This window comes from Canis aureus, chromosome 22 (assembly GCF_053574225.1).
Source record: "Canis aureus isolate CA01 chromosome 22, VMU_Caureus_v.1.0, whole genome shotgun sequence".
NCBI lineage: Eukaryota > Metazoa > Chordata > Mammalia > Carnivora > Canidae > Canis > Canis aureus.
In genome coordinates this window covers 43,509,522-43,525,223 of record NC_135632.1, presented here as the reverse complement: position 1 = coordinate 43,525,223, position 15,702 = coordinate 43,509,522, and the positions used below count along the sequence as shown (strand labels likewise).

General features: G+C 40.2%; 1 protein-coding gene across 8 annotated transcripts in view; it reads left to right on the top strand.

Moving 5' to 3' along the window:
- Positions 1-14,739, top strand: part of MOBP (myelin associated oligodendrocyte basic protein) — a 54,127-nt gene extending 39,388 nt beyond the window's left edge. For 6 of the 8 annotated variants that reach the window (XR_013361510.1, XM_077865698.1, XM_077865706.1 and 3 more), the window contains 3 exons: positions 850-1,069; positions 12,049-12,132; positions 12,238-14,739. Coding sequence is in view for 6 of the 8 variants with exons in the window: in XM_077865698.1 (XP_077721824.1) it covers positions 850-889 (40 nt within the window). In the remaining 2 variants the exon portion in view is untranslated. Of the gene's footprint in view, positions 1-849; positions 1,070-1,186; positions 3,364-12,048; positions 12,133-12,212 lie in introns of those variants that run through there. The other 2 variants (XM_077865699.1, XM_077865700.1) reach the window with 2 other exon arrangements.
- Positions 14,740-15,702: the final 963 nt, after the last annotated feature.

Here is a 15,702-nt window from a genome sequence, read left to right as displayed (position 1 = left end):
AGTTTGATATATAATTTGGGGTTTGGGAAAATGGTATTGCTAACACCTGAATGTGAATCTTATTTCTAATCCCCCCCCCCCCCCCGCAGTTATGGGAAATGTTATGTTTCTCTTAAGTTTAGTTTTCAGTGTAAAAGCATGGCACACTCCTAATGCATGTATCTTCGTGGGTTTTTTTGTTTGCCTTTTAAATTAAATTAAGAACTTTGATGATGTTCTAAAACTATTTGACAAGGCCTCATTTCCAAGGTGATCACATAGAGTTCTGCTATCTAAATAAATTGTGGTTAATTTGCAATCCCTCAGTTGGAGAGCAAGCTTGCAAGAAATTGTTGTCTGGGTCCACATATTTATAATGCTTTTACTGGGTGTTGTTGATATCCTGAACACAATCTGTTCCCCATCAAAACAGGAACATGTCAATATGGTCACAATTTTATAAAGTGAGTTCAAATACCCCAAAAGTATGTATGTGTACAAACATATTTTTATGTCTATGGGCAGTAAAACTAGTATTTTTTTAGGAGTGAGATATTTTGATTTCCTTTGTGTTTTTCTGTATTTTTAAATTATTTGCAATGATTAAACAGAAAAGCAATAATTATTGTACATAAAAACAGAAGAACTTCAAAAGAATGTCTATCTTAGGCTCAGGCCAGGAAAAAATTATATATGATTTTGGCCAGATACTACCAGAATTATGAAATAAGAAAAAGAATTTAAGGCTAGATTTCCCAGAAGAATAATAACCCCAAAGATAGCCTACAAATTCATAATTATGTTAACTGAGCACAAAGAGAGTGTTCATCACTTAGAAACACTGGATTTTTGTTTCTCTTTGTAAACCAGATTGAAAAGGAGGACCAAGACTACCCCACGGAAAAAGTGAGGGAGGACTTTCAAGCGAATGGGCCACCTCAGGACCTGGACTCACTGCTTCTTGACCCACGTGCCTTTGGGCAAGTTATCCAGCTTCCAATATGATGCGGGCGCAGACACCTGCTGATGTGGCAACTGCCAATGCCCACAGTCCCCTTGGTTCACGGGCTGCCAGGCAGCCTGCCTGGAGGTGAGAGGGGGCATCTTTGTGCATCATGTTCTATTGGTGGGTCCCAACAGCGCCCCTTGGGCCCCAGAGCTCAGTGCGTGGATTCTTTGGTCTCAGCTGTGCTCCTTTCTTTTCCAGAGCATGCACAGACCTCCGGGGTCTTTGGATCAGGATGGTCAAGTTCCAGCCCTTGTGTTGTCCTCTAACCTCTCTTCCCCTCAGTCTCTGGCATGCTGTTGCCTAGTTTGACATTTGACTTTCTTCTTTGTAACTAATCCTCTGCCTGGTTCCTCTCTTCCTTGGATTCCATGTGACCTCCTTAATCAGTTCCTTGTATTAGCACACAGTCATAGGCACAGTTGGTTCTGGGGAAGATCCAAGTCCTTTTGAGTAAGTTATTAGGCTAGCTGATGAACCAGATATGCAAGGAAATTCCCAAAAAGGGTAGGAGTTGTCTAAATCCACATGTTAGATGCAGCTAATGTGCTGTGTCAGAGCTGAGAGTAAACTCATGAAGAAGTAGATCTCTCCCACTCCCTAGATCCCTGTCTCCAACCTCACACAGGGATTTGTGTATGTCTTCTTCTGGTCCATGCCTGGGTGAGAGCAAATACTCTAAGACACTGCCTTTGAGCCTTATCCAATCCATCTGGACAGTTCCAACTCCAGAATTAATTGCTTCAACTAGTTGCAACCTTGGGCAACTACTCAATGCCTTACCCCTGGCCCCTCTCCTGAAGGCTTCTGGAGACAGGGTTGCTAAGAGGGGCCATCTGTGAGGCAGAGATGTTGCTCTCCCATGCTCCCACTTCAGGACATAGGCATGTGGCCTGAGGGCCCTTCATAGGACCAGAAGGGGTACTCAGAGTTGCTATTTCTAGGCCACAGTGCCCCAAATTTCCAGGGAGAGCTGAGTCCAGGTCCCTCTATGCTGTTTCTGACTGATGCATCTATATACTATAGTGGGGTCAGGCAAAACAGGAAAGGAGCTTGGCCTTGGGGAGAGGAGAATTAGGGGGGGTGGGGGTGGGGACAAGGCTAGTTAAGGTAGATAAGCAGTCCAAGACCTCCCTCCCTGTGTGGAAAGTTATCCCGTTATATGTCCAAGTCTGAACCCAATTATAATGGAGTAAGGTTATGGGTTGACTTCTCATCTCTGATTTGCCCCCACTATCTATAGCCCCAGATTCTTGGGAAGAACTTTGATCTTGAATATGAGTCCTCAGTCAGGGGCATAGGAAATAATGTCCTGACTCTTTCCTGGCTACACCACACACACACACACACACACACACACACTTGTTTGGTGGGGGTTGCCCCTGGCTTAAATGGAGGACTCTCAGATCATCTTGTCCTGTGGATTGGTGTATGTGTTATGTATATGTTGGGGAACTTGGCTTTGGGGGAATAGTTTTGGGCTCTCATTTTCTCTCCCAGGCCCCTCCTAGTCTCACTCAATTCCATTCTTCCCCCACCACCCCTGCCACCGGAGGACCCACTGAAGCTGATCACATGGGAAGAAGGCCACACCACTAATAGACTCCCTTAGGGGGCCTGACCTTGACTTAGGGTTTCACCGTTTACCCAGCAGCAGCCTTGCAAGAACCTCTCTTGGACCACTTTCCCTACTCATCTCAGAGTTGGGGGATAGAAGGAGGAGGGTTGGAATGGGCCTATTTGTCTTGAGGCTCTAGTGGGATCCACTCCAGAAACTATCTTAGCTTGTTTTAATCCCAAGTCCAATGCCTCCTCACCCACACCACCCTCAATACTTTTCTACTTAGGGAGACAGTAGAGCATGGCTCCAGCTCCTAGAGTACAAGACTTATTGCCTTTCCAGGTTTCATTTACCCCACATGTGGTTCAGAAGCCCTTTCCCTACCCAGAAAAATGACACTTTTCCTGTCTTCTTTCTATTCTTCCCTTCTGTGGGTATAAACATTATGTTGTCATAGCTACTCAGTGCTTGTGCTCATTCGGGACTCTGTTCTTGCTATTCACACTGCATGTGATGCTCTGGTCCAAGATCTTTGAACTGGTGACTTTAGCTCAAATATCATCTCAGAGATGTTCCCCCTGGAAGCAAACTATAGTTTCCATAGTTACTCTCTATCTCACCACTTTAGATTTGTTAGTTATGTTTGTCTTTACAGCACTTATCATCTTTGGGAATTATCTTGTTCATTTATTTACTTGTTTATTGTTCGGCTCTCCTTCTGCTCCTAATGTAACCTCCATGATCACCAACACCTGTTTCCTGCTACATCCTCAGTTTTCAGTACTAGGAAGAACTCAATAAACACTTGCTGACTGAATAGATGTTTGGTTGTTGTTTTTTTAAATAGGAATGATTTTTCAAAAGTTTAGATACTTTTGAGAAGCCAAAGGTGTCTATTGTATTTAGCAATAAGGAACGATTGGTGCCATGTTAGGGCACTTTTGGAGTAAATAGGAAGTCTGGAACAGGAATTTGACTATAGAGGGAAGCAGGTAGTCCAGTAGTTGGGGTGTTCCATGAACTCAGGAGATGGTTGAGCATGGTGAAGGCTATTGGAAAGGAAGCAGCAGAGTGGGTGTGCAAAGGAGGAGGAAGTATTGAGGAAGTCAAGAATGCAGGAGGTGGGAGGGGGAATCTGGGGCACAAGTGAGGGTATCAGGCATGGAGCAGAGGTCCCTTTTCAGTGGAAAAGGGGGAAGGAGGGAAGAAGGATGTTGATTCTGGTGGGTTTGCAGGATCAGTGGGAGGAGCTTGAGGCAGTTCCTTTCTGTGGCTTTGATTTTCTCTTGAAGTTGGAGGTGAAGTGACCTGTTCACAATGGGATTGTCGGTGGTGTCAAGGGTCAGAGATACAGGGACAGTGGAGAGGATTATAAAGAGATCATTTCATTTCAGGTCTTTGGAATCTTTAAAAAAAACCTCTTTTTCCAGAGGACTTACATTAATTAAGTAATTAATTAACAATTCAAGGCAACATTTTGCCACTAAATGGTTGCCTACAACTTCATATTTAGATGTAAATCCTAGATCTAAACTTAAGTTCCATATGGTCTCAGATGGAAGATGGAAGATGAAAGAATTAGAGAAAGAAAGGCAGAGTCTAATCTTAAGGAATAAAGAATCACAAGGAAGCTTTCACTACGGGAAGCTGCCAAAATCCTCACAAATCACAGAGAGATGAGACTGTACTGTGAGACAGTAATTTGCTGAATGTTCATCTGGACTCTTCCAACACCAGAGAGATATGGAAACTCAGACCAGGAAGGGTCCTGGGAGGGCTTCTGGACTCCATAGCACATGTCTCGATCCCACTAATAACACCATCAACAGGCACTTATTATCTCTGCTTAAACAAAATGCAGGTTCTTTTTTTTTTTTTTTAATGCAGTGTTCTTAATGAGCAAAGGTGATTCTGTTAACTCAACAATAGAACATACATTTATAACTTGGAGAGATTTTGCATGCTCACTCTTCTTGTTTGTAACATACATACACACTAGTAGGAATGTTGGCTAAATATAGTGATAAAAGTAACTTCTTTTCATTAAATATCAAGTATGCATCCATTCTACACTACATGTGTTTTGGGTTTGTAAATGGGAGAGGTTGGCCATGGCTGCCATGGCCACTGAAACTGTGACCTTGGTCTTTTTGCTACCATGCTGCAACCTAGAAGTTTCCAAACAGAGATTGATGGAGCCCGGGATACTTGGGGTACCATGTTGTGAGATGAGAGGGAGGTGGAGCCAACAGGACCCCAAGCTGCAGTTCCACATCAACTAAGGCAGCTTTTAGGGTCTACGCTGACTTCTAATTTTATGTAGATGAAGGCTTCCACTGAGGTTAAAGAGTCTGACAATCTCCATTGTCCTGACCGAGAGCAAATTCTGATACAATACTTACACTAGTGATTTTCTAAATGATTTATTGAATCAAAGAGTGTACTATTTGGCATTACATCATAGGCTTGCGTGTTTCAGTGACAACTTATTTCCCTTTAGGCAACAAGTTACCCACCACCAAGTTGAGTGTTTTGACTTTTGATGGCTAGGTTTATCCAAAGAATGGATGAGCAAAAGTACACAGATTAGCAAACAGTCCTGATAATTATACCTATACTTAATTTTTAAGCAAATATATAAAAGTATTATATTCAACATGGTACTAAAAATCCACTTCTGTCGCATAAGCTATATTAACTAAATAAACTACATTAATAATACATAAAATAGAATGGAGAAAATGGAGGCTATAGTGTAAGTGGTGGTCTTATAATAGCAAATCAAGTATCTATCAAATTTGAATCATTTGGTTCAAAAAGATCTGTGAACAATAAACTAAGTTCTAAAATAGTGTTAAATTTTAGTATCAAAGTAATATTAGCCTTGGATTTTGAAGTACATGCACTGTCCCAAGAGTCCATTCATAATGTAAGGCTAGAAGCCTGTGGGACTCAGTGGTGATATGTGGGAGGCTGGTGCACTTCGCTTTAGAATCCAAAGGCTATAAATATTTTGTAGAGAGAAAGGTAGATAATCTCAAGTAATTAGGCCTAGAAAGAAGATACTTTTAGATGAAAAGGATTTGGGTTTCTAAGATTTCCTTTAGTTAGGGGATGTAAGCTCACCAGCAAGAAAGGTTGGAAGTATCTAAGTTCATGTTTGAGAAGGTGGTGATGGCAGTTGGAAGTCTTTCATCTGTTGAGTTAATAGATATTCTTAATAAATATAGGAAGTTATTTGCATTGGCATTAGCCAAACCAGCCCTCACTGCAGAAAGTAAGAGATTTTGGGCCAGTCTTTTTAAAAAAACATTTTGTTTATTTATTCATGAAGGACACAGAGAGAGGGGCAGAGACACAGGCAGAGGGAGAAGCAGGCTCCCAGTGGGGAGCCTGATGAGGGACTTGATTCCAGGATCTCAGGACCACAACCCGAGCCAAAGGCAGACACTCAACCACTGAGCCACCCAGGCATCCCAGGGCCAGTCTTTGTTAATGAAGCCACACTAGGGCCAGCATTAGAGGCAGATATATTATCAGATAATGCAAATGGTCCCTTGGCCCCTGTGATGGTCCATGCACAGCCCCCTGTTGATTAATGCTGAAATGGAGATATTCCTATTGTGCCCACCATCAAAGAGGTTGGGTAATCTATCATTCAGTGGGTGCAGGATTCAGTAGACATTCTGGCAACTTTTCATCAATTATATTATGTTTGCACAAAGATCAGAGGGTAAAGTTTTTCCTGACACTTCATAGGTTGCCCTACCCAGGTGGCAGGCCATTCATAGCTAATTTACTGCTAGGAGTGCTTCTTCCAAAGCAGGAAAAAGGTGAATGGCACAGTGGGAAGTAGCTTGCTCCAGTAGTCACAAGGAGTGTCCCATGGGAGACAGCCTGGCTTCCAGGATCTCTTATTGATAGGAGTTATGTAGTGATCTTCCTGGATTTGGTTTTACGTCGGATCTCTGAAGTACACTAAGCTCTGAGTTTGCTATTTACAATTTCTGTCTCAGCAAGGCAGCATCTTTTCCATCCAGGAATAAATCTTAATGCATCAAAAAGAAAAAGTCTAGTATCGTAGGCTTTCTTTACCCTCACATGGCAGTCCAATAGATTTCTATGCAATCTATTTTCACTGTGCTCACCCTCATTTCTCGAATTCTCTGTGAACATCCCCTTCTGCAACTGACAACCTCTGTTCTTTCTCTCTGGCTTATGAGCTTTCTGAGTCAGACCCTTTAACAGAATCTTAGTTTTCTGCTGATGGAGATCATTAAGGATCTCTACTGCCAGGTGCAAGATTTTGTCTTTAATTTTCAACTAGAGCTTTGGCTTACAAGCAGAAAAAAAAGAATAATTTTCCAACTTTTGTCTTCCAGCTGATGCCTTGCTGACACCTCATTATTTGACTTGGAATGTAAATGGTATCGGGTTTTCTTCAACTCTTGTTAATGTGGATTTTGGTACCATCTGATTTCCCTGACTCTTTATCTTCTTACTGTGGTAATCTACCAACTAACTCTTATTTTTAAAATGATCCTGTTTATTACCTTCCCTGTGAATTTTCTCCTCTGATGCAAAGACGAAGAACAAGTGGTTTCAGCTGCAGAGCACATTTATTCAGAACTTCAACTCCATGATTTTGCTAAGCCACAGCTCTTTTCTGATACTTGAGATCTTCCCTGATTTACTTGCTGATCTCAGTAGGTAGGGCTAGGGGGGAAGGGACAACCAGGGGCAGGAGGAGAACATAGCTTTCCACTCTGCCCCCTCCAATGACTACACCTTCCTCTTCTCCAGCTCCTGTCTTTCTTCCATCTTGCATCTCTTTCCTCACTCATCTGCTTTCCAACAATTTAAAATCACAAAAGAACTTGATTTTTAGATTTCTAGCAGAGCTACCAACAAGCTTCATACATTTTTATTGCTCTGGGTTTCATACTGTCCTCCTCAGATCTTGTTCTCAGCTGCTGAGATTCTGCCCAAACCAGCAGGACTTTGAGTTACACAGATTCCCCACTGTCAGGTGACCAAGAATGATCTAGATGGGGTGGTGACCCAAAGCCAGGTTCATTCTGACTCCAAGTCCCTCCAATTCCAGTTTGTCTTGCCTTCTCACATGGCTTGGTGCCAAGCTGCCACCATGTCTTGCAAATGTGCTCATCTGAGTTAGGATGGTTGCATCACAGCTGTCTACCTCTTTAACTTGCTTTCATCTATTGTTTTATTTTTTTTTCATCTATTGTTTTAATTTGCTGATACTTGCATTGTCTCATGTCTCCAAAAGTCCTCAGTCAAATACTGGAACTTAGGTTCTCATGTGATACCCACCCCTTTCTTCTGGTGTAATTTTCACTTCAGTGAACTCTTGGAGTCCTAATAAGAGAATCTCTGGAGTCCAAAGGAATGCTGGGAGCATTTGGCACCAAATGTATATGTGGGTGGCAGAGCAGGGGCGGGGGGAGAGAGATTCTTTCCTTTTTGTGGCTTCTTTCCTTCTGCTGCTTCTTGTGTCCTGGGGGAGGTGATTTCTTTCCCTTACACTCTTTGTCGTCCCCTTGCTCAAAATCATATGCAGGTAGAGGTAGAGGGTAAACCTAGTGATGCTTCTTACCCATACAGATGGAGGTCTGGTTGGCATGCCATTCCAATTTCCTTTCTTTTCTGACTTGCAAAATTCAGGTTGCTGTGAAAATGAAAAAGTGTTAGTGTACATATACCACCCAACAAATCTTCATATAGCTGCTTTTTAAGCAGCTCTGTGTTCTGAACATTTTTAACCCTCTCTGGAATATAACTGATTTAGAACAATGTTATTTAGTGACTTTCTCATACAAAGATGCATTATGCCAACCAACCTGCTTATCCCAGGGCATTATTTATACAAGGGAAGAATAAGGCTTGTGTGCATATGCTTTCTTCCTAGATATAGAACTCATTTTGTCTTAAAATCTGAGTCCTCATTTAAAATTTTTAGAGGGCTACCTGAACCTTGTTCTCCATCCATGTTTTTTAGGAGCCTTCCTTCCTTCCTTGGGACCCAAGAGCACTAAACACTTTTGTACTTGTATCTAAAAGATCAAAACAAAAGTGTCTGTGTGCAAGTCCAGGGATAAATGTGCTCATCTCAAGTATCCCTGGACAACAGGCCAATATTTGCTGACTGAATAAATAATGAAAATATATTGAAGAAGAAAAATCATTTACAGATTTATTGAGTGTTGTAAAGTCTCAGAAGTGAAATTTCCAACCATCAGGGCTTTAGAGCCCAAGATTACACAACTATTTCAGAGGATAACAAAGTGCCCTAAATATATGCTACCATTTCCTCCGTCCATACTGGACTGGGCTCACAGGTGCATCACTGAGCATACTTTGTGTTGGTGAGTGCTTGCTCTATTAGCTAATGGTCTTGTGATGGAAGGGTGTGGGTATGGTTCTGGGCCATATCACTTTTCCTCTGCCCCAAACAATATTTCTATGGGTATTCATACTTAAATTTTATATGCAATTAATATTTATAAAATAAGATTTCATTTGAATATGTTACCTCTTTGTATAATCTAATATATATCTTGATTTTATAAAATTAATTATCTTGTTTCTAAATATATATTCAATTTCTTGATATTTCTTATCTTGTTAACTACATTTTGGTTATTTTACAAAATTTCAATACATTCATGTAGGAGCAAATATAGTAATTAAATTGTTGGTTTTTAAAATAGTAGCTCAAAGAAAGTTTCATGAAAATGGGCAAGAGCACTGGATTCTGGAAAGAGCATTTATGAGCATAATAAATATTGAGCTGGGACATGGCTTTGTTTCTCACTAGTTATATGACTTTGGACAAGTCATTTAAGCCAACTTTCCCTTCTCAGGCCTGTCAAGCCGACCAAAAGAAGATAAATTTTTTGAGTCTAAAGGATTTAGCAAACTTACATGAAAATAAACCTTCAGAAGGAATATTATAAAAAGTGCTAGTTGACAGTGTTCAGCTTACCCATTTTTAGTCATGTAGAACTTCAGGAACCTAAGTATTGTTTATTTTTATTTTTATTTTTTATTTTTATTTTTTAAGATTTTATTTATTTATTCATAGAGACAGAGAGAGAGAGAGAGGCAGAGACACAGGCAGAGGGAAAAGCAGGCATCATACAGAGAGCCTGATGTGGGACTCGATCCAGGGTCTCCAGGATCAAGCCCTGGGCTGCAGGTGGTGCTAAACCGCTGCGCCAGGGGGGCTGCCCGGAACCTGAGTATTGTGATCAAATAGAGTCTAGTGGTCTGTTTATTAATATAGGACAGTAATTGGAGCCACACTGGACTGAGAAAAGAATGTGTTGGTCTCTGGACAGAGAAACTTGCATGTACTACCTGTACCGCTAACTGAACAAACTGGGATCCCTAAGGTGGGGCAGTCTTGAGGAACGTGAAATACTTGGTTAGACAAAACACATTGCCTTGCCAAGTGTTGTTTGTAACCCTGAGATGGAGCTAAAGGGCTCTGGACAAAGGATGGGGCTTTCAGGACAGAGGAGACAGGAAAGAAACTCCAAAGAAGACATATGAAGAGACAGACTTTAGAAAGAGAGTAAAGTAGACTTGATGGCAAAATCCAAGTATTACTGAATGGATTGTGAGATAGTCTCTGCTCCAGTGTCTCTTGAAGACTTCGCTTTTTTTTTTTTTTTTTTGAGTAGGATTTTTTTCTTATTGGGATGCATTTTTTCTTATTGTTGAGCATGAATTTAAGGAGCACTTGGAGCAGAGTTCATCCCAAATTGCTGGGTCACATTTGTTTTTCCCACAGCAGTGTATTATCTGCTCCAAGATACCTGTACCCACTCCGTTTGTTTATGATGATGGTATGGGCTAACCCCCCTCATATACAGTGGTGGGGTCTTCAGCTTACTGGCAGGATTGTAGGACATCAACTTTAACATTAAACCCAAGAACTTTCCAGGAGAGGAAAAATGGAGAAATGGGAAGAGAAAAGAAGGACATAGTGAGTAGCCAGCATTTAAAATATTCCTACTTCAGACAGAGAATTATAACAGGCACATTAGGAAAGCCACTTCAAAAATTCAGCCCATATGGGTGCAGAGGTGGTGTGACTAGGAGAAGAAGAAGTGATTTGGGGGTTAGGAGATCCGAGTTCTGTCTCTATATCTGTCACTAACCAGCTATGTTGCTCCAAGTACCTCAATTTGTGGTCTTTGATTCACCCATCTATACAAAGAAAGGGTGTCTTTCAGAAAATTTCCAGGTCTGAAATTCTGTGATTTAAAGGATTTTATCTATTTATTCATGAGAGACACAGAAAGAGAGGCAGAGACATAGGCAGAGAGAGAAGGAGGCTCCATGCAGGGAGCCTGATGCGAGAATCAATCCCAGGACCCCAGGATCACTACCTGAGCTGAAGGCAGATGCTCAACCACTGAGACACCCAGATGCCCCTGAAATGGACTATGTTATCTTTAGTTTGAATAAAAAGAACACAACACAAGGATATCAGATTCAGAGTCTCTGTGCTTGTGAGGGAGTAAGCACACATTGAGATACTCCATTTCCTGGGTTAGAAAGTTGTTGGTAGGTTGGGCCTATCAAAGTTCATCCACTGATGGTCAGTGCTTTCATCTGGTGCCTTTTTTGGTTGCCTCTGTCTCCCATCTCTCACAATGGCTGGGCTATATTTTTCCCTGTCCATACAGCCTACCTGCCCTCTACCACTCCTATACCTCCAGTCAGTTAAACAATGAACTCTGACTAGAATCTTTTATTTTTTTTATTTTTTATTTATTTTATTTTTTAATTTTTTTTAATTTATTTTTTATTGGTGTTCAATTTACTAACATACAGAATAACCCCCAGTGCCCGTCACCCATTCACTCCCACCCCCCGCCCTCCTCCCCTTCTACCACCCCTAGTTCGTTTCCCAGAGTTAGCAGTCTTTACGTTCTGTCTCCCTTTCTGATATTTCCCACACATTTCTTCTCCCTTCCCTTATATTCCCTTTCACTATTATTTATATTCCCCAAATGAATGAGAACATATAATGTTTGTCCTTCTCCGACTGACTTACTTCACTCAGCATAATACCCTCCAGTGACTAGAATCTTTTAAATCTCTATCTTTCTTTCTCTTTCTCTCTCTTCCTCCAAAAGCTTCCTCTCATTACTCTCAGATGGAACAGACCAAAAGAAAGAAGATGCATGGAAAGAGAGCTCTTTCTGTCTTTCTTTGTTTATATACCTACTCTTTATATCTTTATATATATATATATATATACTCTTTGAACAAATCATGTGACCAGAGGGCATGAAGCTCCAAGACTGCCCAGCTTCTGACACCTACCTAACACTTCAGTCAAGGACCAATATCTGTTTCTGAAGAAGATGGGGGACGCCGATTGAGGTTGTGCAGATACAATGGGAGAATAACATAGAATTCTAGTGTGATAGGTTTTTTGTTTTTTTGTTTGTTTGTTTTCCAACAGCCTTGTGAAGATAACACCCTATTGTCTTCTGACCTCTGTCACTGCCAATGAGAAATATGTTGTCAGTCTACTTGTCCTTCCATTGTAAGTGAATTGTTATTTTCTCTTTAAGAGTTTTCTCTTTGTCTTCATTTTCTGAAGTTTCACTATGTCACTAAATATAGTCTTATTTTTATTTATTTTGCTTAGGATTCAAGTTTCTTCAATCTGAAGATATATATCTTTCTTCAGGGATCCACACAAAGAAGATATTGTTGTATAACCATCATAATGACAAAATTTAAAAATTATCAGTGTTGGCAAAGATTTGGGAAAAATTCTGAAAAGCCACTGATGAAAATTTATAAACTATTATAACACTTCTGGGGTGCAATCTGGGTATGCTAGCAAAAGAGGATATTGTATAACTTATGATCAAGCAATTATAACTTTAGGTACCAATCCTGGAGAAAACTTGCATTCATAGGAAAAGGAGGCACAAATACATCTATTCAGTGAAGCATTGTTGGCTATTGGAAAACAAAAGAGAGAAAGAGAAAGAAATTAATAAAAATGTCCACTAACAAAATGAGTAAATCAACAATGGTATATTCATAAAATAAAATCCTTAACAAAACAAAAACAAATGAATCACATATACCTACACCAGGTAGACAAATTTGTAAGACAAATGAGGAATATAAAAAGCAAATAGTAGATGGTAAATGCAATCTGATGCCTTATGCGTGTATTTTAACCACGCACAATACTGTAATTTGGCAATAAGCAGAAACCATGACGTCTCAAATACTCTCTATAATGGAATAGAATTAAAAAATGACAACAAAATGAAAGCCTATCCAAGAAATATCTATCCCCCTGGAAATCAGTAGGAAGATTTGAAATAATTCCTGCTTTGAAGAAGTAACAGAAATGAAAAGCTATATAGAAATGGTCAACAATATTAGCCAGACACAAATGTGTATGGACGAATAAGTGGGAGACTAATAATTAGCCTGGGGTCTCTCCAAGGTTACATGTCTTAGAAAACAGAACACTTGCTCATTTTGAACCTGGGTTGTGCTATGGCTTCAGCAGGTTTCTGACATGTGGACAAAGGACTAGAGTTAGAATATGCCAACCCTCCTAACCTTCCTGTAGTAATAGGTAGGAAAGCACAGTAGAAGATAATGGAATGTTGTAGAATGTGGAGGGATGTAAAATGGGCAGTATAAGTAGAGGGAAGCTCAGAGTACAGGAAAGCAAGGGCATCCGAAGCAGTCTTGTGCTGGGGGTTGGGTGGCCAAGCACAGGCAGATGCCTGAAGCTGCAACAAGGCCCTGGCTCTGTGTCTTTGAGTGAGCACCAGCAGACCCAGCCAAGTTTAAAAGGTAAGTGGGAATATGGGGCAATGCCAGAGAAAGTCTGCTCAAGGTGGGGCTGGGGAGAGAGGGAAGACAGAGAGTAGGGAAGAAGAATGCTAGACTCAGGTGCGATTCAGCTCAGAAGGCCATACCTCCGCAAAGCGGAATCAGGCCAAATACTGTCCCAAGGTAGCTGGAACGTGGGGCCAGAGCATCTGGCTTCTTTACTTGGGGAGGCCGCTTCTCTGGGCAAGTGGCAATAAAAAGGCAGGGGAATTGAACTACACAGAGCCTTCATGTAGAAATGTTTCTCCTGCCTAAACTCAGGTGCTAAATGAACAACAAAATGAGAACCTCTATTATGAACACTTTTTAATGATGAAATATGTGAGGCTGTTACATTTCTGGAAATGACACTGGGGCTCCATAACAGACCACTAGAAAGAACAAATTAGTGAGCTAGTCCCACTCAGACCCAATAAGGAAACTCAATATTCCTTCCACCCGTTTTGGATTTTGACAAAACCAGACTTCATGCTCAGAGCTCTATCCTCCAGATAGATACACTCAGAAGATAGTTATTATGAAATGCAAAATTGAGAAGGAAAGAGCATGGTAGTACTAATGCATGTAAAAAATTGGATATTAGCATGGAAATGTTAATAAGTAGAAATTACTGAATTCTCTGTATATGTCTGTTGTGGAAATAAAAGCCCTGGGGATGGATCAGAAATATCTGGAAATTACTTGAAACTGGTGGATAACTAAATGGATATTATAACTAAAATGTGCTATAATCCAATTGTATTTTTTTTTTTTTTTGTCTTCTAAGGTTTGGTTCTGGCAAGCACTATGCAGTGAATATTGCAAAAATTACATAAAGCTCCAAAAGCTATTCTATGTAAAGTTCTTAAGTGGGGATTCTTGACCATAATATTTGGCATAATAACTCTGATAATTCTGTATGTTAATGGGTTTTATGTTCTGATATTTTGACTGGTTTGGGAAAAACGGAGTTGTCCCAAAGCTGAACTCAGAGTTGTCCCGGTAAATGCTTAACAACCGACTTTTTGGGTGGAAAGCCCTGATCCATAGTGTTTGTCAATTTCCATGACTTAAACACTTTCACTATGGCTGATTGCAGGCTGTGAGAGTGACATCACTGAGAGCAGAATCGGGGATGATGTATGCAGCCGACCCTTGTAAGTTGGTGTACCCACTTGTATCCATGGGCATGTGTGAAATTGCAGTTTTTTTATTAAAAATTCTGCCCCATAGATATACAAAGGCACTAGTGGAAGAACAAATATAAAGGGAAAATAAAATAAATTCAAATTGGGAGCTCAAACGGAGATAATTGACAGTGGATTTTTTTTTAATTTTAAGAAGTGGTATTTGTGTATTATTTGCATTTTACTATTATCTTTTTTTATGCAAACAAGGTATCAATGTATCACACTGACTGAGTGCTCTGAACTCTGAGTTTCTTTGGTGTTCCCCTAGACAAAGGCTAGGACTGTTTCCCTTCCAGATGTTGGTGTGAAGGCAATGATCAAAAAATTGATGGAATCTGTGCACTATGGAGCCAGTTTCAGGATGGCTGAGCTTATGGTCAAGACAGAAGAAAAGATATGGAGCTTTCTGAATTGGGGGGAGGCAACACTGATATTTAGACCCATGGTTCGGTATGATAATACAATTTTTTTTTAAATTAACATTAATGAAAACAAGGAAAATTAGTTGTTGAATAATTGAAATGGATTAATAAACTCTTCTATCAGGCAAGAGGAACTTATTCAAATGGAGGTGAATTGGAAATATCAATAAGAATTCTGAACATTTTTTAAAGGAGAGTTTATCTGTTCATCCCTACAGTGATTCATGCTGTTGGACATTTTTGCTATCATCCTTCCAAATTCCAGTCAGTATGTGAAACAAGCTTATTTGTAGAACTAGTGCCTGTGATTTCTAAAACCATTCTCTAGTGAAAGACAAATGCCCTTGGAGGAGAGTTGATTTCATATTTCTGGGCATTGGGGGAAAAAAAGCAACATTAGTTTGTGGGTCCTAGGTGTTGAAAGAGGTGTCAGTGAGCTGTAAGTCCATAATGATATAAAAAAGATATAACAAACTTACCTGAAAAACATACCTGATTTCTGAAATTTTTTCTTAAAAAACTATATATTGATTAATACAAATCATGTGAGGCCTACGCTTAAGTTTTATAACCAACAGTTGGAAAATGCCAGATCCTGTTTTTCCCTATAAAGAGAAGGACCTGTAGCAGGACACAGTCAGAAACGGTGTCACA